Source organism: Physella acuta, unplaced genomic scaffold, assembly GCF_028476545.2.
Source record: "Physella acuta isolate Inbredline_101_S28 unplaced genomic scaffold, ASM2847654v3 ptg000281l, whole genome shotgun sequence".
Classification (NCBI taxonomy): domain Eukaryota; kingdom Metazoa; phylum Mollusca; class Gastropoda; family Physidae; genus Physella; species Physella acuta.
This window is the reverse complement of record NW_026731800.1, coordinates 759,432-785,867: the sequence shown is the minus strand read 5'-3', so window position 1 is coordinate 785,867 and position 26,436 is coordinate 759,432. Positions and strand designations below refer to the sequence as shown.

Sequence of the window (26,436 nt, the reverse complement as noted above, 5' to 3'; positions counted from 1 at the left end):
AATGGCCAGAGTCTACTAGAATGACAAGCACACACACGCACACGCACACACATACACACAAACCCAATACACATTTATATATTTTAACCCTTTTTTTAATTACCAGATAATAAAAAGTGTTTTTAAACAAACAACATAAATAACACCATAAAATTATCCTGGATCATTAAGACAAAGTGAACGCGAACATATGCTGTCTCTCTCATCGAATGCATAGATAAGAATACAATAATCTTCATTGGCTTCAATTCTAACCCGAAGCTGAAAAGAAACGGATTACAAGCTCACATCAGTTATGAAAGATAACACATATTGTAGTTTGTTTTTTAAAACACGAATCTTAACTAATAATAGTATTCACATAACGTATATACAAACATCAAGTACAAACATGCATCTCAAGTACAAACGTGTACATCAAGTACAAACATGCATCTCAAGTACAAACATGCATCTCAAGTACAAACATGCATCTCAAGTACAAACATGTCCATCAAGTAGAAACATGCATCTCAAGTACAAACATATACATCAAGTACAAACATGCATCTCAAGTACAAACATGCATCTCAAGTACAAACATGTCCATCAAGTACAAACATGCATCTCAAGTACAAACATATACATCAAGTACAAACATGCATCTCAAGTACAAACATGCATCTCAAGTACAAACATGCATCTCAAGTACAAACATGCATCTCAAGTACAAACATGTACTTCAAGTACAAACATGCATCTCAAGTACAAACATATACATCAAGTACAAACATGCATCTCAAGTACAAACATGCATCTCAAGTACAAACATGCATCTCAAGTACAAACATGCATCTCAAGTACAAACATGTACTTCAAGTACAAACATACCTCTCAAGTACAAACATGTAGATCAAGTACAAACATACTCGTCAAGTACAAACACACACATCAAGTAAAAGCATACACATCAAGTGCAAACACACACATCACGTACAAACACATACATAAAGTACCAACGCACACATCAAGTACAAATATACACATTAAGTACAAACAGATACATCAACTATAAAAACACACATCACTTACAAACACATACATAAAGTACAACGCACACATCAAGTACAAATATACACATTAAGTACAAACAGATACATCAACTATAAAAACACACATCACTTACAAACACATACATAAAGTACAACGCACACATCAAGTACAAACATACTCATCAAGTACAAACACATACACCAAGTACAAACATTTGATTTAATTAGACTTACGGCAATTAGCCTCATCACTTCTGTCGCCACAGTCGTTATCGCCATCGCAGACATAGACGCGGGTGATGCACTTGCCGTTTGCGCATTTGAACTGGTTTTGGTGGCTACAGTCAGTTGCTGTCATACACAAAGGTGTTATATTTCAACTGGTTTTACAGTCAGTTGCTGTCATACACATAGGTGTTATATTTCAACTGGTTTTACAGTCAGTTGATGTCATTGACACATGTATTATATTTGAACTGGTTTTACAGTCGGTTTATGTCATAGGCAATGGCAGGGGCGTAGCGAGGGGGGGGGGGGCGGGGGGTGCGGACCGCACCGGGTGACACCATTTAGGGGGGTGACACCAAGGCAAAAAATAGCAAAATATATAGAGAAAAACTTGAGGTGAGGGGGTGCAAATCGAAAGTTTGAGAGGGGTGCAAATCGAAAACTTGAGGGGGGGGGTGCAAATCGAAAGTTTGAGAGGGGGGGGGGGGGTGCAAATCGAAAACTTGGAAGTTTGTCCCCGGAAAGGGTCGCAACGCCTCTGGGGGGGGGTGACTTCATTAAGTGCCGCACCGGGTGACACCCGACCTCGCTACGCCACTGGGCAATGGTGTTATATTTCTATACACATTCGAGTGGGCTTTCATGATCAAAGTCGCCCCCCTAGGTAAATCTGTTCAAACGTATTTAGGCCAGGATGTCAAAACAAAGTACAATGATGAGTAGGTGGAGTAATTAATGACCAGATAAAGAAATGGATTAATCAATGGTTGTACAGTATTATTAATATTGTATATTAATAACATGCAGATGTTGAACGAGTGTGATGTAGACATTAGAAAGTTTCTTACGACACCCGGCCTCATCAGAACCGTCCAAACAGTCGCGCTCCGAGTCACACACCCATGATGCCTCAGCACATTCCATGTCCTTGCACGTGAACTGGTCGTCCAAGCAAGCTGTTGATGGTGATTACAATGTAATGGTTTAGCTGCAAATTACGACGTGGTCGGGTTGGTGAGCTTATGTTGTTAGTTCTAAAAGTCCCATGTTCGGATCTCCAGCAAATAAGTTTCGTTAGCGGGTGAAAACTTCAAAATAAACAACTGCTGCTTGCAGATTGGTTTTGGGTGAATAGGACTAAGGAAGCAAATTAAGAAAGCAGGCTGCTGTCAGTTATATTTTATTTAGATGAATATTCAAGTGTCTATTTACTTTAACTAAAATTCTTTCTTCTATCAAAACACTGGAATAGATCAAACAAGTCCGACATCGTGTTGTTCATTCAACATGAGCATTGCTGTCGAAAGATTAAACATCCAATTACATTAAACGGTAAACCTTCACTAAAGAGGGGCAGCAAAATTCGACAAGGTAGCATGTGTTTGGTTTCGGAGTTCCCACCTCCCCCCCCCCCCCCCCCCCCCCCCAGATGGGTTGCTGTCCCCAGCTAACTGAGCGTCATTCGCCCTGGAATCAAACACGGGTCCTACGGGTTGGCAGTCGTGTGCCCCACCATCCAGCCACCACAGTCACGTTTTTCTCTAATATTGAATCCATCTTGCACTTCTTACTCACATGGACCGACTAGCCTTAGCCTAATGCAATGCTTATACATGCCTTACAGCTTTAGTTTAATTATTTGCGTGCAAAAAAATTAAGAAAAAATTAAATCTGCATTTTTTTTAAAATATATTTTTATAAACTTGAACGACATTAAAACAAACCATATTTAAAAAAAACTATTACAGCTTGTTCCAACTTTGATCAGTGTTTCTTCCAGACTCTTCGGGGGGGGGGGGGGGGGGGGGGGGGGGGGGGTAGAGGGGAAGAGGGGGGGGGGGGGGCACTTAAAATTTTCAGGGGGGAGGGGCGGACTAAAATTTTGGGGGGGGGGAGGGGCGGACACTGTTAAAAGTATATATTTTCTATATAAACTCCATTTCGTGGGGGAAGGGGGGGGGGGCGGTAGACTGAGAAGAGATGCCTGGAAGAAACTCTGACCTTGACGTCTAAAAATATCAACTCACTTCGCTTTACGATACTCCCAAATGTCCTGACACTCTTTTTGCTAGCATTGGCGCATACAACAAAAGCCAGCAGTGTGATGGTCAGTAGTTTCACGGACATTCTTGATGACTTGGTTTTCACTATTTTCAGCTTTCAGCCCAAGAAATGTGTTAGACTATTGAAAATGTGATTTCTTTTTATATCAAGTTCGCATTCTTTAAATTTGGGTCTAGGTCAAGAATGCTCAAATCTGATTTAAACCCAATTTTATATATGCAAATTAAAGTGGCTTTTTTTTTTATTTTGTGTGATTAGAATCGGCATCACAATATAATTTAATTTTACTTCTACGATTTAAAAAAAAGTAATTAAATAAATAGCTGATAAGCATATTTAATTAATTGCTGATAGGCTTATTTTAAAATGTTTAAATTAAACATCACGAAGCAAAACACCGGTTGCAGTTAGTGCGTTATAAAGAGGCTAGACAGAACAATCAAGATGTTTAAGAACAAATAATTAGCAAAGAAACTATTTTATGATAATTGATTAACATTACCGAAGTCAAAAATGTTTCATACCTGTTCTAAATAGGTATATTAGTTGAACGATTTCCTTGCTTTTTTTGTTGTGACTAATTGTTGGGTGCTACAAGAATGCTATTAGTTATTGGGTGTTATAAGAATACTATTAATCAGAAGCGTAGCGATGGGGGGGGGGGGGGGCGGGCGGGGTGCGGACCGCACCGCGTGACACCATTGGCGGGGGGAGGGGGATGACACCAATGCAAAAAATATCAAAATATATAAAGAAAAAAAATGATCATTCCAGTTAAATAAATGAATAATTAGATTTAAATAGACTTTTAAGAGCAAAGTTGACAAGTCCCGACAAGATGGGAGGGGGGAGGGGTGATACCATGACGTAAACCTGCTACATCCAGCTGTACTAATAACGGCTATAGAAAAATATTGTTGGTATTATCTGAGCACAACTTAACGCTATCGGGGGGGGGGGGGGGGGAAGTTACATCAACAAAACTTTGCAACATTTGCCCATGGAAAAAGATTTTGTTGAGAAAATTAATAACTTATATGTCAATCCACGTCTGGGTGAGGGGGGGTGATACCACAATTTATTACAAAAAACAACTATCTTTGCAATTGAATTAATAGCTGTTAGAGTTAGGCCCCTAAATGCTTTTACTAGGTCGATTAATATAATATTTGCATGAATGGACGCCATTCGACAAAAAGTTAGGGGGGGTGACACCAAAAACAACGTCCACCGAATTGGATTGGGGTGAAACCACATAGGAAATTTACAAATCTGTATATCATATCAAGCAAAATAATATAAAACAGCCTACGTGTGTATGTGTGTTTGTATTTATACGTGTGCATGTGTAAGTGTGTGTTTGACACCAATAGAACAATAGCTGCACATTTGATAGTGCTTAAGTAATTTAGCCTCGGGTCGATGTTCTTACTTTTCGTTTTTTTTACTGATTTGTTATCCATTATTTGTGATACTTTTAATGGGTTATTTATCTATTCTACTAAAAGTTGTGTGAGATACGGATAAAATCAATGTATGTATTTTTCGAGGGTTTGTCATAAATATTTTTACTTTTTTAAATAAGTTTAATGAAAACTTTTTGGTTTTTTATTACTATTTAAAAAGTGCATGTTACAAAATAGCACAACTTTAGAAATGTATCAATCCATTGTAAAAAAATTATGTTAAAAAAAACTTAAGAGACGAAAATGAATAAAGGACACCATACGCAATATAAGCAAGCAACAGATGAATAGAACTGGTTGGCTTGCACTAATGACACATTTTGACGCTTTTTGTCGACATGAAAAGAGTTGCCAAACTTTTTGAAACAATTAATTCACGCCTTAAGTCAGTTCGATCTTTAAATTTTTTTATATATTATGCTATTGAATATGTTGAATTATAATAATTTGATTACAAATTTTGCATGCCCATAAAAGGTAAAAAGATTCTGGTGGATTCGAACGTTGCAAAAAATGATTTGTCGTTATGTTACTCATTTTCCTATACATTAGAATTTAAAGGATGAAGTTCAGTCAAAAGCGCGTAGCTTAAAAAATCTTCCAGAAAAAAAAAAGATTTATTTGAATACATGTACACATGCGCATACACATACTTACAATGGTATATGGAATGAATATATATATATATATATATATATATATATATATATATATATATATATATATATATATATATATATATATATATATATATATATATATATATATATATATACATTTTTTCGGGGTGGGGATGACACCATTAGGTGCCGCTGCTGTTAATAATTGTTGGGTACTATAAGAGTGCTGCTAGTTGTTGGGTGTTATAAGGATGCTATTAACTGGTTGGGTGCTATAAGAATGCTGTTGGGTGCTGTAAGAATACTGGTATAATCTTTACAAACCTAATGTTCTCTATCTGCCTTCAGATGATGGCGTTCCAGGTCAGGTAGTATTTATCGTAGATCCACCGTTTCTTACGTATCCAAATGTGCAACACATTTTTCTAGCCAACATATATGTAATTGTAACGTGTTGACATAAATATATTCAGTTACATTTCACATAATGCGCATATACATTGAGTCAATATTGTAATATTACCGGTAAACATATTGTATGTATTCGTAAGTATGTGCGTGCGTGTGTTTGTGGCATAATGGTGGAGAGGTGCATTATGTCCTAGTCGGATATCAGGCGAGCTACAGGCGTAGCGACCCATTCCAAAGGTTGAACTATTAATTTTACGCCTACCCCCTCCCGCCCACTTATAAAATAATATATAGTTATTCATGTTGGTGAAAAAGCACCCCCCCCCCCGACCCGCCCCTAGATGTAAAGGTTGGCGCTTTTTATGAGTCACAAACCTTTAAAGGTTTTTATAGTGGTGTTACCCAATTGATGTAGAAAACAGTTAATCTGCATGTACTTTGACTGGGTATAATGCAATATCCAAGCTTAAAATTAATTTTTTAATATTTATTGTTTTCTACCTCTTTTGGCGCCCCCTTACAGTCGGCGTCCGGTGCGCCTGCCCCAACCCCCCCCCCCCTGCCCTAGCTACATGCGGCCTATTTCCTACTGGGACCTCAAGCTAGATACTTGCTGCCTTACAAGACGCGTCCTGACTGTTTAACGCCTATGTAATTCTAGTCCAGGAAGGCAGGTTAGTCACCAGCACACATTAAATTTGATTTCTGGCCTTTTCAAGTATGAAAAAAACTTCTGTAAATGATCTACAAAGAGGGTGTACCCCATCCTTAAGCTGTATATATCTAATGATTTCTTAGGTGACACACTGTGTTGGTCCAACAACCGCATCAGAGCAGGCAGCCTTAGGTCACCATACAAGCCAATCTTATCTTGTGTGTCGCTTGCTTTTTATTGTTGTTTTTTTTTACCTTCTCATCAAGACATTGTGTTGATGCAAGGTTGTACTGGCCCGCCGGTCTACCAAGGAAAATCCCAGTGGGCCCCTAGGAATGGTGTTGTTCTAGGCGCACTGTTGCCTAAGAAGATCATCAGGTATGGGGAAAATGCACAATAAAAATAAATTTATACCTTGAGTTGGATGCCCCTGTTGGCATTTCCTGAGCCTTATGGACACAGCAAGTCTATTTCTGTCTTAATGTACGGCATTGACACAAATACAGAAAAAGATAACAAACACCAAAAAAAAAAAGAAAAACAATTATGTTTGTCAAGCTTTATTAATTTTTAGATAATGATAGTTTTTTTAATTTAAAAAAAGTATGTCGGCGGTTACGATAAGGTTAACGTGAGTGAACATATGTCATCTCTCATGTCTGACCCAGAGATAAGAACATTCGATGATTAACCAGAGGCTGAAATATTCAAAGTTCACATTAGTGTGGTGAAATACAGCATCAGCGTTTATTGTCTTTAGACAACAAAACAAGCGTTGTGTATGAGTTATGTACAAATATTTATTTTCAAACGCAAATATGCGTTACACTAGAACTCAAGAAATAAAACACTTATTACAAATCAAATTAGCTAGTAAAAAAAACTCTGGATCAACTCAATTTAAAAGAAAGGATAAACGCAAACATTAACACAAAATTCGATATACGCCAAACAGGCATATAGAATCAACTACATTTTAAACTAATTTGTTTACTTTGACACACGCCTACAAAAAAAAACCTAATTAGCCAAATGAGAACACACTACTGCTAACCGAATTTCTCGAGTTCGAATCCGGGTTCAAGTCCGAGGAACGTCCCCGAGTCCACCCAGCTCTATTAGGTACCTGCCTCGTGTTAGTGAAAGTAAAGGCGTCTGAGCTTAGTGCTACCCACACAATCACTTCATGCGTCGAGGTCACAGAAACAGGTGAACTCTACTTCAATCGACCCATGGACCGTCGAGGTTCGCTAAGAAACTTTAATTAATTGGCCGGATCAAATGAAACCATGGTAATGGCATCTTTAAACTTGAAAAGCGGTTTTTTTAATCGTCATTGATGTGGATTGAATAAAAAAGCTTTCTTGTGAATATCATCCTTATAGTTGTCTAAAAGTTACGATGGTGTATATTTAAAAAGTCTGTAATTTAATTTTAAAAATTTGTATTTCAATAATATAATTTGCAAACACAAAGCAGTTTACTTGATTCTACAAAGCTACATAATAGTTTACATTAAAAAAAGTATTGAGAATCATACTCGTATAAATTTCTTAATAACAGCTTTAATTAGCCTCTTTAGTAGCACAAAAGTAATTGTGAACAATGAATGATCTGTAGTGCCTACTTTTAAACATCTAAAAATCAAAACGCCAAATTTTTTTTTCTTGTGTGTCTGTGTTATTAAGTTGCTACAAGAAAATAATTAGTTACCTTAGAGTGGTCTAGCGGTAGAGAGCTGCACTGCTAACCCGTAAGTCTCGAGTTCGAATCCGGGTTCAAGTCAGTAGGCCGTCCCTGAGTCCACCCAACTCCCACCCTATCTCTTCATATGCCGAGGTCACAGAAACAAGTGAACTCTACTTCACTTACCCCATAGACCGTCAGGTCTAAAAGGGAAACTTTACTAGAGTATTGTTCAACATTTTTTTAAAAAAAACCGTCCGAGTATTGATGCAAATTATACACAACCAATGCGTTTTTAAATGTCTTGATAGTTGTTAATAACTTCAAAAAAAAAGAAAATAAGAATAATATGCTGAAGAACTCTTTCGAGCACAATTGAGACGATAACCTGCTCGTCTTTATCGCAAATCATAACTTTCAATTCTGCCTTTATCATGATTAAAAAAATGTCAGTGAGACTTACGGCATGTAGCCTCGTCGCTTCCATCGCCACAATCGTTATCGCCGTCACACAGGTAGATACGTGGAATACACTTGGAATTGGCACATTTGTACATGTTTGCGTGACTACAATCGGTGGCTAACAAAAATAATATAATTTTTATTAAATATAAAATAATTTTTTAAAATATAATAAATCTGCGGTTACTTTAAATATTAAAAAAATCACTTTCTTTAAATATATTAATGCACTACTATTTATATCACTATAAATAAAATCGCGGGCCGCTTGTTTAAATACCTATTATTATAGCTGCCCACGCTTTTATTTATTCTATTTTTAAATATTAAAAATAATGCAAGTTATGGATGAATGGGTGTGTGGATGGATTAATGGACAGGTGGGGGCAGATTGGATGCGAACGTGGGTGGCTGGTGGATCGATGGATGAATTGATCGATGGATAGATGGATACAATTGCAACACTAATTAGTTTAAAGGACATGTTTTAAATCAACTCACGGCATCCATCTTCGTCAGAGCCATCTAAACAATCCAACTCTGCATCACAGACCCAAATTTTATCAGCGCATCCTATATTATTCTTGCACGTGAATTCATCAGCCCCGCATGCTGTTGATTAATTTTTCAACACAATTTTTTTTGTTATAAATAAAAATATAAATTGAAACACAACATAAAACTTAAATCATTTTTTTCCTGATATTTCCCAAGCAAGTAATGTATTCATTAAATGTAAACAATAACAGTTCAGAAACGGCCACAGACTGCTCTAGAGATTAATGTTAAGCTGCCAACAATATTGTGCTATTAAAGGTTTTACTGGGGGGGGGGGGTCTGGTTTTTGACTACTTTTTTTCTCCCGCTCCCCATTGTAAAGCATCGTTACACATCAGTCTATCACTCCCTTATAATTGTAATTTTCTTACTTCTAGTCTATATAAAACTAAATAGCTGATCTCAGTCAACACTCAATATATGATTCATTTTTTTTTTAAGTCTTTTTAAACAGAGGCGTAGTGACCTATTCCGGCGCCCGGGGTGAACTGTTAGTTTTGCGCCAACCCCCACCCACCCCCACCCACCACAAACGTTTTTAACAGTCACTGTTTTTATTTAGTGTCACACAATCGATTTAGAAAACAAAGTCTGTTAAACCAATTAGTAGTCTTTAAATAATGAATCTCAAAACTAGGCTTTTATTTATTTTTCTCCCCCGTTTGGCGCCCCTCTAAGGTTGGCGCCTGGGGCAGCCGTCCCACCCGCCCTCCCCTAGCTACGCCACTGTTTTTAAAATGTGAAAAGCGGCTGATTTAAGTTTCAAACATTTATTTTCTTAATTCAAATACAACACACTTTCGTGAACCGCTGCCTCTTGTCGCACTTCGTCACCAAGTCCGATTTCCTTCCACTAGAAGGGAGCAATTGAAGTTTTTTTTAGGGGGGGGGAGGGGGGTAGACCTTCTTAGGAAGGGGCAACAACCCCCCCCCCCAAAAAAAAAGAGAGAAACTCTGACCCCAGTCAATCAAACAATATTAATGTAATCAAACAATATTAATGTAATCAAACAATGTTAATTTTTTTAAAAACGAAAAACAACTCACCTCGCTTTACGATATTCTCAAACACACTTTTCTTGGTAGCACTAACATACACAACAAAAACCAACAGGGTGATGGTCAGCAGTTTCACGGACATTCTTGATCAACTGGATTTCAGCTTTCACTACTTTCAGTCTAACAAATGTGAGTTCGACTAGTCAAATGTTTTTTTCTTTATATATTAACTGCGTATTTTTAAAAACTTGAATCTAGGCTCAAGAATGCTAAAATCGTGTTTTAAAACAAATTCAACGTGTATGAATTACAAGAGTTTTGTACTTTTTTTTTTCTTTTTTTTTTCTTATTTTTTTTTCAAACGAGATTACATGATAAGATTTGGCGCCAACACAGAACAGGTCGATGTAATTTTTTTTCTAAGTATATACTGAAATGCTGATAAGCATATTCAATAAATAATGATAGGCGAAATTATGGATCCATTTAAAATCCAACCACAAAGCCTGGGCCCTAAGTTGAGAAGAGCCAGATGTTGCCTATATATCAGGCCCCTTCTCTTCCCACAGCTGACGGACCCAAGGGACAGGACGTTACTTGTACGGCTTGAAAATGAAATCAGCATTATTTGTCGCAGGAGCTGCCGAAAGTAAAACATAATTGGTAATCATGTCGCCTAAGGGGCTGCACTCACAAATTACAGAGTATTCTTTCCTAGATGGGTTGCTGTCCCCCGATGGAGAGCCTCAAGGCTAATAAATGGAGAGAATATTTTCGAAATATGGTGTGGTCTACAAAATTATCTCAAGAGGTAGACTGGCGTCATGTTTTATCGTTTTTTCACCTTTGCCTTGGGGCTATTTTTACTGGTCAAAACAGAGAACCACTTCCGACTCCAGTAAACCACACCAGACCCCGCCACATCAGGGGCGGATTAAGCTTGAGCGGGGCCCTTATATATATATATATATATATATATATATATATATATATATATATATATATATATATATATATATATATATATATATATATATATATATATATATATATATATATATATATATATATATATATATATATATATATATATATATATATATATATATATCCGGGACGGAGTGGTCTAGCGGTAGAGAGCTGGACTGCTAACCCGTAAGTCTCGAGTTCGAATCCGGGTCCAAGTCAGTAGACCGTCCCTGAGTCCACCCAACTCTGATGGGTACCTAACTCATGTTAGGGAAAGTAAAGGCGGCTGGGCATAGTGCTGACCACACTATCTCTTCATATGCCGAGGTCACAGAAACAAGTGAACTCTACTTCACTTGCCCCATAGACCGTCAGATTTGAAAGGGAAACTTTACTTACTTACTTTATATATATATATATATATATATATATATATATATATATATATATATATATATATATATATGTGTGTGTGTGTGTGTGTGTATGTGTATGCGTGTGTGTGTGCGTGTTAGATATTTTGTAAAAAAAAAATTAAAGCTGGTGATGCAAACATTAAAACTTTAGTTTTTATAATCATGTCATGTTTGCCTGTCGTCCCTACTGGGACATAGGCCGCTGACAAGAGCTTTCCAGACGTCTCTGTCCAGGGCTAGTCTCTCCAACTGTCCCCAAGTGTATCCAATCTTCTTGGTGTCTTCTTCCAGGTCACGTCTCCAGGTCTTTCTTGGTCTGCCTCTCTTCCTCCTGCCTTGTGGATTCCAGGTGAGGGCCTGTCTTGTTATGCTGGATACAGGCTTCCTGAGTGTGTGGCCAATCCATTTCCATTTTCTCTGGAGGATCTCTACTTCAACTGGCAGTTGATTTGTCCGTTGCCATAGAACATCATTTCTGATGGTTTTAGGCCAGCGAATTCGCAGGATCTTTCTGAGGCATGCGTTTATAAATGATTGTATTTTCTTCTTGTTTTTAGCAGTTATTCTCCATGTCTCGGCTCCATAGAGTAAAACAGGTTTTACTAGTGTGTTGAAGATCCTGATTTTTATTCCAAGAGTTAAATCTCCCGAACCCCAAACATTTTTTAGTTGGTTGAAGACTGCTCTTGCCTTACCCGTCCTTATTGTTATGTCTGCTTCTGTCCCACCCTGCTTATCAACAATACTTCCAAGGTAGGTGAATCTATCCACTTCTTCTAGGGCTTCTTCTGCCAGTGTTATAGGGTTGTTGTTTGATGCATTGACTTTGAGAACTTTACTTTTCCCTCTGTGGATGTTCAGGCCCAGGCATGTAGAAAAATTTGCAACCCTGTTGGTTTTATCCTGCATTTGCTGTTGTGTGTGAGAAAGGAGGGCCAGGTCGTCAGCAAAGTCCAGGTCATCCAGCTAGTTCCACAGTGTCCACTGTATACCGTTTCGCGTTTTCTCTGTTGACATCTTCATAACCCAGTCTATGGCCAGCAGGAACAGGAATGGTGAAAGTAGGCAACCCTGCCTTACTCCGGTCTGTACTGGGAAGGCCTCTGTAGTCTGTTGGCCATGCACTACTCTACATTTGAGACCTTCATATGAAGACATAATAATGTTGACTATTTTCTGTGGCACCCCGTAGTGTCTCAACAATTTCCACATTGACTGCCCATCCAGGCTATCAAAGGCCTTCTCATAGTCTATGAAATTAATATAGAGAGACGAGTTCCACTCTTGGGTCTGTTCAATGATGATGCGCAGGGTAGCAATTTGGTCTATGCATGACCTTTCCTTCCTAAAGCCCGCCTGTTGATCTCGAAGCTGGGGATCTATCGCTTCCTTCATTCTGTTTAATAATATTCTGTTGAAGACTTTGCCTGGGATGGACAAAAGTGTTATCCCTCTATAGTTAGAGCATGCACTAAGATCGCCTTTCTTTGGAAGCTTCATGAGTAGTCCCTCTTTCCACTCCTCTGGTATTTGTTCATCTTCCCAGATTTTCTTGAAGAGTGTGTATAGTAGTGTGGTGCTAGTTTCTATATCTGCTGTCAGTGCTTCTGCCGGTATACCATATATTCCTGGAGCCTTCCAATTTTTCAGCTGCTTTATAGCTTTATGTATCTCTTCTTTTGAAGGTGGGTTGCAGTCTATAGGGAGGTCACTTTCAGCTGGTGGTATGTCTTGCGTGCACTCTGGTGTTGGTCTATTCAGTAGTTCTTCAAAATGTTCTACCCATCTCTTCATCTGTCCTTCCGCATCAGGTATTGTCTTTCCATCTTTGGTTTTCACTGGCCTCTCTGGCTTACTGTACTTACCAGATATCTTCTTAATTGTATTGTACACGTCCCTAATATTATCATGGTACAGTGCTTCTTCCGCTTCTCTTGCCAGCAGTTCCAAATAATTCCGTTTGTCTTTCCTTATGTGTTTCTTGACATTTTTGTTCGTTTCGGTGTATTCTTCCAGTGCTTTTAATTTCGTAGCCCGTGTGCGGCTGTTGTTGAATGTTGCCTTCTTTCTTTTTCTCTCTTCAATAATTTTCATGGTATCTGCTGATATCCATTCCTTCGCTTGTCTTTTGATAGGGCCTAGCACTTCTTCGCATGTTGATGTTAATATGCTTTTAGTTTTTTCCCATGTTTCCTCTATCGTCTCTTCTTCTATTAGTTCTTGTAGTACCTGAAACCTATTGGACATATGAAGTTTAAATTCGTTGAGTTTAGATGGGTCCTTTAGCAGGCCTGTGTTGTATCTGTATTTCCTTTTGTTTTCCAACATGTTTTTCTTCAGCTTGAGTTTTAATTTAGCTACCAGTAGGTGATGGTCTGAAGCAACATCAGCTCCTCTCTTGACGCGTACATCCTGAAGTGATCTCCTGAACTTTTTTATGATACATATATGGTCTATCTGGTTTTCTGTAGATAGGTCGGGTGATACCCAAGTAGCTTTATGTATCCTTTTGTGATGAAAGAGACTACCACCAATGACTAAATTATTTGTGGCACACAAGTCAGCAAATCTTTCTCCGTTTTCGTTCATCTCACCTAAACCCTGCTGTCCCATACATTCTTCATATCCTCTGTTGTCACTTCCAATCTTAGCATTGAAGTCGCCCATGAGTATAAGGATGTTTCTTCTTGGGCGGTTCTGGATAATGGTCATTAGCCTGTTGTAGAATTCGTCTTTGTCCTCCTCTTTGCTGTCATTTGTTGGGGCGTAGGCCTGTATTATGTCCATGTTTATTCGTCTTATTTTAGTTTTAAAGGTAGCTGTTATGATCCGCGGGCAGTGTGCCTCCATCCAATGAGAGCCCTTTGTGCTTGGTTTGATAGCATGAGTGCAACTCCTTGAGTATGTGGTGCATTTTCATCCTCATGGCCTGAGTACAGCAGTAGTTCTCCTGTTATCAGTCTTTTTTGTCCTGAGCCAGTCCACCTTGATTCGCTGACACCCAGGATAGCTATTTTATAGCGTCTCATTTCTGCTGCTACTTGGGTTGCTTTTCCAGCTTCGTACATCGTGCGGACATTCCAAGCTCCAATATTAATGGTGGTCCTAGTGGAAATAATGGTGGTCGACCTGGTAGTTTCCAATATATATTGGCTTTCACCACCCGGCTTCATAAATTCTCCATCAGGAGATCCATTTTTCCCCTGGTCCGAGCTGTCTTTGTTTCTCTCTGTCTGCGTTTCTGTAGCGATAATTGTTTTACGATATAAGGTTGCTGACCTTATGCTCAACCCCCAACCTGGAGGACCAGGGTGCTAGCTTTCGTCTGACCCCTACCCGCGCAGACCTTCCCGGCTTGGTTGAACCTGCCAGGAGTTAACACTCCCGCTGGTATAGCTCTGGGGGTCGTCAGGGTACGCAAGCTGCCAAGCCACGACAAGGCCCTAGCAAGTTTTTATAATGAAAACCAACAATTAAGCAGCATTTTTGGGCCCCCCCAAAAAAGGGGGGCACACCTGACTTCAGTCCTCTCAGCCCCCCCCCCCCCCCTTAATCCTCTACTGCGTCGCATTACTTTAGGCCTAGTACAATGGATGTAGAACATATTTATAGCTATTAAGTAAATGTCCGTGAGCTGTCCCACACAAGTTAGGGGCCATCTAGAAACAACGTCAGGCTTTCTTTAACTATTTTACACCACCCCTCACCCCAAAGGCAGACCCCCTCCCCGTGAAACAATATCTTACATCAGTTTAGGGGTCGTCCATACATGATGTCACACTCTTAGGGGGGAGGGGGGTCCGTAATTTTGTGATGGTGTGTGACGAGGGGGAGCGGGTTCAGATGGTGCGACGTCACATTTTTGCAATATATAAAAGCCATGTTAGAAAACGAATTTTAGACGTTATTTCGGGTATTAGAAAACAGTTTTAATACATTGTAATAGGAATTGATTAAAATAATCTATATAGACAGAGTTCAGACAAGATTTTGGAAAAATATCGATGTTTTAAGAAAAATTTAACTGCAATTTTGAGGGGGGGGGTGTAGGCTGAGGTGAGCCGTCATTTTAGGGGTGGGTGTCTGGCTTTTTGTGACGATGTGTGACGGAGGGGAGGGGGGAGGTAAAAATCGTCCCAAAATAGCGTGACGTCATTTATGGATGACCCCTTACCCCCTGTTTCAAAGATGAAATTTTTGTTTGTTTTTATACATATCTTTCTAAGATATTTATTGAGCTCAACATTGAGCAAGCTTGTATTAATAAATGTTATTACAATTGACAAAAAAAAACATTTTTTAATGCGAAGCACTGAAATTCAGTTTCAAGCATTATTTTATATAACACAAAAAAATGTGTCGTCGCATTTTCTGAACCCATCCTACCCTTTATCCCCTTGTCACACATCGTCACAAAAATCCGATCCCCGCCTAAAAAATGTATGTCATTTAAGAGATTTTCTTAACTTAAATGTGTATTATTCAGTAATGCAGCTCAAAAGTCAAAAAGTGTAATTTTTCTAACGCTTTTGGGGCTTTCTACCGTTGGTGTCCCCGAACACCTAGCTACTCTGGTGTGCAATGAAAATACCTCTGCCTCTATGATAATTTATTCGTGGGCGTGAAAAAAAAATGTCCTATTGTTTGTTGTGTAGCTTAGATCGTGGGATAAAATAAAAGCTGCAAAATGCGACTTTTGGTCCAAACTACAACAAACAAAATAAACCGGGAGTGATCTCCCCTAAACTTTCTCGAATATTCTTATACAAAAAAAAACAGGGCATGGGAACACGGGATATAGACATGAATTTTAACCCATTTTAAATACTTAAACTTTTTAAAAATAGAATAAAATCTCGTAGAAAAAAGAATTGCACACCAGTGAACACCAAATAAAATGTGCATAATAGTGCGGAATATTATTAGTACTTAATAAATTTACATTAGTTTTTTGAGATATCGGAAATAGCGTAAATTACTACTTCCGGTAAACGGAAATTACTCAAAATTTGAGAGAAGGTAGAGAATTAGATCTTTTACTTACATGTGAAATTTCATTTATCTATCTGAAATACTACTCAAATTATAGGCTTTTGAAAAATTCAAAGTAAAAAAGACCACTTCCGGTTATCGGAAATCGCTCAAAAGTTGATACGGATCTACGATTTTGATAAAATACTTACATATGAAATTTCATCAACCTAGCTGTAACGGTACTCAAGTTATCGTGTTTACAGACACACGGACACACAGACACACATACACACAGACATACGGACAAGATTGCAAAATTATGTTTTTCCGTATCAGTAAGGTGTAAAACGTCGAGATTTGCAAAAATCTCGATTGGTTTTTTTTTTTTTGCACGATTACAAGACTTTCTGTATACTTCGTAGCCTATATACGTCACGAGAAAGTAAAAACAGCTTTGAGCCGCAAAATGCGGCTCGTGGGACGGAGATGTGAATGGAAAAGTGATAATATTTTTCTAATCATTCATTTCAATAAAACACAGTTTTTAAATGTATGTAATTAGAAAGTTTGAAACAACTCGGAAAGTGGGTAAAACTGATAGCAAGAATTCCATTATGACAAAAGAATCCAAAAAAAAGTTTTTGTAAACAATTAAAAGCGCCGCCTAGTAGCCTAACTCAGCTTTTTGACCTTGCTAAAAATAAAATATTGAACCTTAAATAATAACTTCCGGAGTCAAGCAAACAATGGAAACTAATGTTAACTTTCAATCAATGGCTGCTATAGAGGAGCAGAATATTCTTATGTATAGCCTTTTAGATTATGAAAATAAGCCAGCTCACGTTTATCTAACATCAACACAAATAATCATCGAAAACAATAACAGGCCAAGATCAAACGACATATCATTGGATGCTCGACCGAGTTCGTGTGAGTAGACCAACTCTACAACTTTTAACTTGAGGCACTCAAGTCCACTAGTCTAGGCCAGGCACTACGCATTAGCCCAGACTACAGTTACAGTACTGAGTAATAGCCAACAGATTTTAGATCCTCTAGATCAGGGGTCTCCAAACTTTTCAGCCCGAGGGCCGCATTAACTATCAAATGTCAGTTCGGGGGCCAGAGTTTGTTCAAGGTATCTCTTCAGGGTGGTGCCCCCCCCCCCCCCTGAAGAACCTCTACCCCCCCCCCCCCCCCAAAAGAAATATAATTTATATAGAAATATAAACAAATTTCAAGTGTCTCCCTCCCCCGAAGAAAAAAGTCATAAAGAAACACTATCGGGGGACAACACACTCTATGTCTATGGAGGTCATTTGCTTGCAATTCAATGACCTCCAGCTGCTGTTCATCTTTGTAACTGGCCACACTTGCATTATATGGGTTTTGAAATAGTCTCACTTCTGCATTTGAACCCAAGTCAGAAAACCGTTATTGAAACTGCACCTGGAGGTCTTTGATGATCTCGCATACAAATGACGTGGGGAACTCAGTGGTTGGTTCAGCCGTAAAGACCTTGCACTGCTGAGAGTGGGTCAAGTTGTTGGCCTGTACTCGTTCCAAAAACAAGACAAATCTGGATCTGAAGACCTTTAGGTGAACGCAGAGTTTCTTCCAGGCATCTCTTCGGGGGGGCTTTGCCCCCCCCGAAAAATTTTTACCGCCCCCCCCGAACGAAATGAAATTTATACAATTTATATAGAAAGTATATACTTTTAACAGTGTCCGCCCCCCCGAAGAAAGTTTACCGCCCCCCCGAAGTTTTCAAGTGCCCCCCCGGAGAAAAAAGTCTGGAAGAAACACTGGGTGAACGTATAGATCAGATACTAGATTTCCCTCTCTTGTAGTTTTATGTTCAAAAAATTTTAATGACTAGTTATGTCTGCAGCAGAGACCAATTTATATACCTAATCTTCATCAGACATTAATGGCTGTGGCTTGCCTTTACTTTCCAGGAAGTCACCTATTTCTTTCCTTAACTTAAATACTCTGCTCAGAACTTTCTCGCAAATTAGCCATCTTACTGCTGTGGAATATGCTAAATCTTGCGATTCTGTGTTTGTATCTTTCAACGTGTCTCTGAACTATCTATGGTTGGATATCATCTCCGGTAACAGTGCCATATTTCTATGTAGGGAAGCCAGCTATTGTGTTATGTTCATGTCTTCATCCACACCTCTAATGAATACAAGAAGTTTAGAGGTGGAACAGCTGTCCAGCGACTCATCCATGGCAATTGAAAAATATCGAAATTCGCTTGCATTTCTCGCTATTTCAGTCCCGATGTTTTCACCAAGGCTGCAACACGGTGGGCAAGTTTTATTTGCACCCAAAGGTACATTTTCAAATTGTTTTGAAATTTCTATGCAAAGTTCCTCAGCCACCTCTAACAAACATTTATTCAGTAGACAAAAAGATTGCCGCGGGCCGGATGAGAGGACCTCGCGGGCCGCATCCGGCCCGCGGGCCGTAGTTTGGAGACCCCTGCTCTAGATCTATAGTAATTATAGTATAGAGTGTATAGGCCTTGTTTAAATCTTGATGTCACAACCCACATACTACATACTACATACAACATATCGTATCATTGCCACATAATAAATTACTTAAAATTAGTATGTATAAAAATAAATAGGCCTAGTCTACTTAATTTTTTTACTACTTACATAATATAATATACGGTCTACTTATGCTTATCTGTGGTTTAGCTAAGTATTTGCTGCCTGGTACTGACCTGATCATAGTGCTGACCACACTATATGATATGTATATGCCGAGGTCACAGAAACAAGTGAACTCTACTTCACTTGCCCCTTACATAGACCGTCAGGTTTGAAAGGAAAACTTTACTTTACTTACTGACCTGATATTGATGTTGTCAAAATAGATAGAACTTAAATAAACAGCAAATTTGATGTCCTATACCTGATGAACAGTATGGCCAGCACCATCCTTGCTACATTACTGATGCCTTGTGTAATATTAAATGAATTTTCATTTTACATTACAGGTCCCTCTAATCAAGTAATAGATTTAAAGGAAATTATAGCAGTTAGAGCTGACCACAAGTCACCAATCAAAGATAGAAAAGTCACATCTCCAAACAAACCATCCTTGCTCCAGGAAGAGAAATCCTCTGGCACAAATACATTTTCTATTTTTGTTATAAAGGTTTGTTCCCTGTTTTGTTTTTAAAATATGTATTATAAGAGTATTTTTTAGAATTGTTAAAGAAATTGTAACTCATGTTCCCTAAGGTTACAATTATAAATGTACATTGATTGATCATGCAAATGCTATGCTGTGTATAAAAAGAAAAAGAGAAGTCCTGAGCACAGTTCTATCTAAATGGAATTGTACTTGTTTATGTATAGGTTATTTTCTCCCAAAAATTACAGTTTTTGTGGTCTTATAATTTGTAGAATAACTTACCTTTTCTAAAGTGAGCTATATTTTAAAACAAGAAAAACCTTTATAAATTGTATTTTACAGCGTGTTGCAAAGCATAGGTGGCGCCACAAAAAGTGCTTGTTTGTGTGCCGAGATTATGGCACCTGCCAAATCTGGATTGAAAAACTTCAAGACATTTTGAGGAGTCCAGGTCAGTCAGAGAATTATTTTTAAAAATCCAGTAATCATTCATAGTTTTTATGTAATGCTAACTTGATATTTTGAAGCCATCTGTTCTGTTACAAAATTTTCATTTATTTATAAGCTTTATAGTAAAGGCCTTGTTATTTTGTTAATATCTCAAACATGGTAGTGTGCATTTGATGTTTTTTTTTTAAGGGAAGATTTTACACTTTATTTATTTTCAGAGTGGAAAAGACCAAAACGTCTGCTTGTATTTATCAACCCATTCGGTGGTAAAAAGAAAGCTGTGAAAATATTTAATGAAAAAGTTCGCCCTTTGTTTGAATTAGCAGGGATCTACTCAGAAGTCATTAGTAAGTTTGTTCAGTGCGAGTTTATTTACAATTTTACACTACAGAAAAATAAAAGTTATCCTTTAAAAATTAAGCATTAGTTTAGAACAGTTAAATTAATTGAAATGTTTTAAACATTGTAATTTACAGGTGTGACATTTGTCTTTATCATTGCAGTTTACTCATTCTTAAACTTCAAGAAAAAAAGAATGTTTTCTATTTTATGATTCATTTTTTGACATATTCATTAGCTGACTGTATAGGTATTAACTAGGTCATTAAGTTATCATATAGTTAAATGTAATCCCTTTGGATTCACTGCAATTACTTAGTTTTTTGTTATTTGATCCAGTAGTTTGAAATTATTTTTTTATATTCTTTTTTTCAAGTTACCAAAAGGCAGTATCATGCTAGAGATGTGATTTTTGATTATGATCTACACTCCGTAGACGGGTTTGTTTTATTTTTACAAGTATACTTTTTTAAATAAAGCAATTTAAAAATGTTTGAGCATGATTTGAACTGCGTCTAATGTTTATTCACTTATTTAAAATTGCATTCTTTAATGTCGGTCAATTAAAAAAAAATGTATATTAACTAACAGATTGGTTTGTGTTGGGGGAGATGGCACTTTCTCAGAGCTGCTCAATGGCCTGCTGGACAGGGTCAATGCTGAGGCTGGCGTCCAGCAGATTTTTCGACATACACCAGTTAGTCCATCTGTAAGGATAGGCATCATACCTGCAGGTCAACTTGGCTTAATTTTATTCATCCTGTTTTTTTTTTTATTAGAAATCTTTTTCAACATCATCTTTTGTATTTCTTTATAGAGGAATTTGTTTTCACTTGTTTACATCTAGCACCTGTGTACAGTTTATCCATGTCAGTACAGAGTTAACTCAGACAATTGGAATGTTAGCAGTATTTTTTTAAATGTATTTTTTTAACAACACCTTTAGCCAGTAAGCACTCAGCTAGAATCTGCTTAAAATGGAAATACACAAACTTGTCTCAACCTGCTCATATAGTGTTGAAAAAAATGTTTCTCAGTTACTGTTTGTTTGAACAGGTTACTGAGTTAAACTGTTTCTCAGTTACTGTTTGTTTGAGCAGGCTACTGAGTTAAACTGTTTCTCAGTTACAGTTTGTTTGAGCAGGTTACTGAGTTAAACTGTTTCTCAGTTACTGTTTGTTTGAACAGGTTACTGAGTTAAACTGTTTCTCTGTTACTGTTTGTTTGAGCAGTTCAGTATGTAACAATACTACAAGAAGAAAAAGAGTATGACATGTTCTTACAATTACAGGCTCTACAGATGCTATAGTCTACTCTTTGGTTGGGATCAATGACCCAGTGACATCAGCCCTGCAGATTATCTTAGGTTTGTTTTACTTCATTCAACTATAAACATCTGCATTAGTTTTTATTTAGTCACACACTAGTGCTGTTGACCACATATATAGATACTTGCTATCTGTTATAATTATTACAATAACTTTATCATTAAATGACCTGAGAATTCAAATGTTCATTTTTCCATAATTTTACAAGTTTCTTTCTTAATGAAAATAAAATTCCATAGGCCATACTTAAATGTTTTTAAATCAAAGATTTAAGTGCCACTTTTCACATGATAACATTGGTATTGTAGTTGTGGGTCATATTAAAAAATGAAAAACAATATTATTTGTCCCCTTTTTGTGTGTTTATATATGCATTTTGTTGTTGGCCAGATTTTTTAAATTTTCCCAAACCAAACTACTTCATATATCCTTTATCAGGTGATAGCATTGGTATGGATGTAACAGCACTGTACAAGAAAGAAGAGTTTGTTAAATACACTGTCACCATGTCTGGGTATGGTTACTATGGTGATTTACTCAAGGAAAGTGAAACTCTTCGCTGGATGGGACCAAAAAGATACACATGGAGTGGTAAATTTAGTGATTTTATGCTAAGACAATAAAATCAATGTGTTAGTGATATAAGTTTTAGGCAAATATCATCACACAACAATATGTTTTTGTTTTTCAAAAAATGCATGAAAGTTTGTTATCGACACAGTTAATTCTTTCTTTAAATATTTCGTCTTTTCTGTTTCTATTCCTCCGCTGACCCTTATGCTGCTACCTGTATACAGTCAGGGAATATATGTGAAAGTTTAAACTAAGTCTCACTCTATGGCTATCTCTAAAAAGTTTTAGCATTTTGTTTTATACTGTGCCATTACTAACATGTAGCTTCAACTTGCCAGGTTTCAAAACCTTCTTAGCTAACAAGGCATATGAGGGGGAAGTATCTTTCCTCTTGGCATCTGAGGAGGATAGCCACCCTAGGGATCACACTGTTTGCTACGCAGGGTAAGTGTTCAAGTGAAATGAAGTAGCTGATCATTCTTTCATCACAGGGGCTTAGAAAAAAGTATGAAGAGAAAATTAGTACTTTAATATCATTTTCTTTTTTATTTGCAAATGTGTACATATTTTATACAAATCTTATTAATATTTTTAAAGGTATAGGTTTGCACCATGACATTCATGACATGACTTTACATTGATTGATTAATGATTTCCATGTTTAGTTGTGAGAAGTGCCGTAAGGCTGGGATGAGAAGTGAGCTTACATCAAGCTCACAAATCGAGCTGGACTTGGGTGCTGCTAGTGAGGGTTTGTCTGCCCACAGGAGAGCCAATTTTATGTGTAAGCTGCCTTATTTTTAAAGCATTTGGCTATTACATTTGTTGAGTGGGACATCTCCCTTATTCAATGTGTTAATTTGTATTCTTTTTGAAGATTTTAAATTTTCAAATGTCACCAAAATGTTAATTTTTTTTTTATAGATAGAACCATTTTCCCTTAAAATAATTGTTTTGCCATTTACATTTATAAAATAAAAACTTTGTTGTTTTTGGTAGTAAAAAAAAGCAAACAATTTTTGCTCTCTTTCAGTGAAGGATGGATGGCACCACGTGAAAGGAAGATTTAGTGCCATAAATTTGGTGACAATCAGCTGCCGCTGCAGTCTCAGCCCACAGGGCATGTCACCATCCTCACACCTGGGGGATGGATGCATGGATCTCATCCTAATTCAAGATTGTTCCAGGCTGGATTACCTACGACATCTGGCACGGATACCAGACAGCCGATCTGATCAGGTACTTTGTACTGCTGCAAACCACAAAAATATTTTTTCACACTTTTACAACATCAGAAATTTTAAGTTTTACTGTATCTTGATAACACTTGCAGCCCTGGATGCATACTTTTTCATTTCTCTTCCTTACACCCACTGTTTCAATACAAAAAGTCCATTTCTCAACTCCACTACCTCATGCCCAGACAAGAATTTCCCTCTTTCATGTGTAATATTTACAATAAAGTATTATAATGCTATTATCACATTCAGTTTATAAATTTTCATCTATGTTCAGTTTCACTCAAATAATTTTCTACATATTATTCATAATTATCCAAAAAAAAAATACTTCATCTTTATCTAACCCAACAAGCATTATCTACATGGTAAAAAAATGAGCATGAGGGAATTATTATAAAGTAACATGCAAGACTGGGGAAATAGAGGGCAAAAAATAGCTCAGGGCTGAAAGGGTTAAGTATTTTATTCAAAATAGATTCTAGATTCAGCTGGTTTATATATAAAAGTGAGACAGATTATTTTATATTTTCCGACATTTCTTGATTCTTCCAGTTTGACTTTGATTTCATCCAAGTCTACCGTGTGAAAGAATTCTGTTTCCAGCCAGCTACTGAGCCAGAGGAATGCTTTGAGGACTCAGGTGGCTGTGCCATGAAAAAATCTGGCCACACCCGCATGACGTCTGCTTCTAACAGTTGTTGGAATTGTGATGGTGAAGTTTTTGATCACCCATCTTTATACATCCAGTGAGTATCACTTATCTTACATTTGGGTTGCTTGATTTTATTGAAACATGTTTGTCTATAGAGGCCTGCCTGGGTTTATATACCTTAGTAGTTAGATGCTGTGAAGTTAAACATTGTTGTCTCCCTTTCTTCCTTGATTACCACACAAGTAGTAGTAAGAGCAGGCAACTCAATATAAACTTTAAAATTGCTCAGCATTACCATAGTTTTTTTTGTTTGTTTAAACCAGGGTGCACTGTCAGCTGATCAAGTTGTTTGGCAGGGGTGTGGAGGAATCAAACAGACATGACAGTCTCCAGTGCCCCACCTGCTGCTCTGCTTATGACAGTGACAAATGAAAAAAAGAACTCAGCAGAGCATTGTGGGATGTCTAGTTATTTTTAGACCTGTTTGTGCACAGTGCCTTGTTGTGTGTCACACAGAACAGCTGTCATGTGTATAGTTTTATATTTTTGTAACAATTTTCTAGTAATTTATTTGTAAACAGAAGCAGTGTTTATGTTTATTTTATCTCTGGGAAAATCAATAGAAACTCAAACTTTGGTGGGTTTTTTAAAACAAATAGTAAACTTGACAGGCAAGGTATTTTTCTTTGATAAAAAAATTATTTGAAAAAAAATTTTTAGAGAAATATTTGTGAATAGTTAATGATTAGATAAAGTATTTGTGTATTTTCCTATATTTCTGTTTAACCTGTTTGCTTTGATGTTAATTCAATGTTAGCTACATCAAAAGATCTGTTGTATTTTCCCTGCTGTCATATGTGATACAGAGAACAGAATTTTTTTATCTTATTTATATTTAAAGTCACCTTGTACAATTTTATTTCTTTCATTTTTTCTACATGTCTCATAAACTTGTGTTGAAAACCACCTTTTTATGAAAGAACAGTTGCAGTCAGTCTAGCGAGGGTTGCCTGCCTGTCAGCCTGACAGGAGCAGAGGTCTGTGTAGGTCTTTTGACCAAGCATAACTGTTCCTCAATTATTTTCACCCAGATGTTAAACTACAAGTTCAGAACAAACTTTATTTATTTAAACATGTTTGATAACCATTTTACATTTGGTTATGAATTACATCCATGCAGGCATAGTTGTCTGTATGCGGCTTCCATGTTGTGTAGGCTGGCATTGGTGCTGTTCTGAGGCTGCATTTAAAGTCTAGATTTTAAACATGGAATTATTTATTCTTGAAAGTGTGTCATAAATTTAAGCATGTGGTTGATGCATTTGGTCAGCCACATGAAGGAGCTTTTTGGAAGAAATGTACTGTTTATCATGGTGCTAAAGTTGCTGTTACAAAGTTGTTGTTTTACTCACATCCCCACCCACGCTTAGATTTTCACATGCCAAAATTTTATGTTTTCAAATTTTGGTGTATTTCTGCTAATTTATTTTAAAAATCACCAGACTTGAATTTTTCAGCTTTTTTTCTATCAAGCAAATTTAGCAGCTTCTTCCTTTCATTCCCCCAAGGTTAATTTTTTTAAATGTATTTCAATGTCCAATTCTTCCTGTTATACATTTCATTATAATTATACGGGCAAAACAAAAAAATGGGATATAATATCTAAGTCAGGAGCTTTCATAGTAATAGTTCAAGCTATTATTTAGTACTTTAGTGTCTATTGAGTAGGTTATTGTGATGAAGTATGTTTGTAAAGTGCTTATACTGGTGCTGGTACAAAGTTTTTATTTCAAAGTCAGGTCACATCTCCATGTTTGTTTTTATAACACTAATACAAGCATCAAAAACAAATACGAAAAATCAAACTTTAGTATTTATTGGTTATGATTGATCATATACATGACATAGTGATGATTTTTTTTTCCTTTTAATTAAAGTTAAACAGAATTACATTTTTGTACTGATGACTTTTCATCTTTATCTTTTTTAAGTATTTTTCATCTAAAAGTATATAAAATTTAGCTATTTGTAAAAAAAATTTCCAGTATCAATTTTTTCTATTTCTATATTTAGAAAGCTAAATTCTCCATGTGGTTGTTTTATTTATTTTAATCATTGCCAAATTAACTTTATACAAATTCCAATGATCAAAGTGTTAAAT

The 26,436-nt window shown here is 37.0% G+C and overlaps 3 protein-coding genes across 3 annotated transcripts; 1 reads left to right on the top strand and 2 right to left on the bottom strand.

Annotated features, from left to right (window-relative positions):
* Nucleotides 1–96: 96 nt before the first annotated feature.
* LOC131939501 (low-density lipoprotein receptor) lies at nt 97–3,418 on the bottom strand. Its single transcript, XM_059297831.1, has 4 exons — nt 3,287–3,418; nt 2,108–2,215; nt 1,266–1,382; nt 97–261 (listed from the first exon to the last, which is right to left on the bottom strand). Exons 1-4 carry the CDS (start codon nt 3,384–3,386, stop codon nt 251–253), a joined length of 336 nt encoding a protein of 111 aa, XP_059153814.1. The 5' UTR covers nt 3,387–3,418; the 3' UTR covers nt 97–250.
* Nucleotides 3,419–7,019: 3,601 nt separating this feature from the next.
* LOC131939500 (low-density lipoprotein receptor) lies at nt 7,020–10,402 on the bottom strand. The gene is made up of 4 exons (XM_059297830.1): nt 10,229–10,402; nt 9,125–9,235; nt 8,625–8,741; nt 7,020–7,173 (listed from the first exon to the last, which is right to left on the bottom strand). The coding sequence occupies exons 1-4, from the start codon at nt 10,320–10,322 to the stop codon at nt 7,163–7,165; spliced, it is 333 nt and encodes a 110-aa protein (XP_059153813.1). The 5' UTR covers nt 10,323–10,402; the 3' UTR covers nt 7,020–7,162.
* A 6,876-nt stretch (nt 10,403–17,278) lies between these two features.
* On the top strand, nt 17,279–25,816 carry LOC131939485 (ceramide kinase). The gene is made up of 13 exons (XM_059297809.1): nt 17,279–17,469; nt 19,553–19,713; nt 20,035–20,143; nt 20,361–20,489; nt 20,858–20,921; nt 21,073–21,215; nt 21,773–21,847; nt 22,248–22,400; nt 22,721–22,826; nt 23,048–23,166; nt 23,416–23,621; nt 24,176–24,369; nt 24,599–25,816. Exons 1-13 carry the CDS (start codon nt 17,286–17,288, stop codon nt 24,705–24,707), a joined length of 1,752 nt encoding a protein of 583 aa, XP_059153792.1. The 5' UTR covers nt 17,279–17,285; the 3' UTR covers nt 24,708–25,816.
* The last annotated feature ends 620 nt before the right edge of the window (nt 25,817–26,436 follow it).

Bases quoted from the DNA above. Each gene is read 5' to 3' on its own strand.
- LOC131939501 (XM_059297831.1), bottom strand. From the start codon at position 3,386: ATGTCCGTGAAACTACTGACCATCACACTGCTGGCTTTTGTTGTATGC. The intron at 2,216-3,286 runs GTGAGTTGATAT...CACCATCAACAG, and splicing joins TGGGAGTATCGTAAAGCGAA to CTTGCTTGGACGACCAGTTC. The intron at 1,383-2,107 runs GTAAGAAACTTT...TGTGTATGACAG, and splicing joins TTCTGATGAGGCCGGGTGTC to CAACTGACTGTAGCCACCAA.
- LOC131939500 (XM_059297830.1), bottom strand. From the start codon at position 10,322: ATGTCCGTGAAACTGCTGACCATCACCCTGTTGGTTTTTGTTGTGTAT. The intron at 9,236-10,228 runs GTGAGTTGTTTT...ATTAATCAACAG, and splicing joins TGAGAATATCGTAAAGCGAG to CATGCGGGGCTGATGAATTC. The intron at 8,742-9,124 runs GTGAGTTGATTT...TATTTTTGTTAG, and splicing joins CTCTGACGAAGATGGATGCC to CCACCGATTGTAGTCACGCA.
- LOC131939485 (XM_059297809.1), top strand. From the start codon at position 17,286: ATGGAAACTAATGTTAACTTTCAATCAATGGCTGCTATAGAGGAGCAG. The intron at 23,622-24,175 runs GTACTTTGTACT...TGATTCTTCCAG, and splicing joins CAGACAGCCGATCTGATCAG to TTTGACTTTGATTTCATCCA. The intron at 24,370-24,598 runs GTGAGTATCACT...TGTTTAAACCAG, and splicing joins CACCCATCTTTATACATCCA to GGTGCACTGTCAGCTGATCA.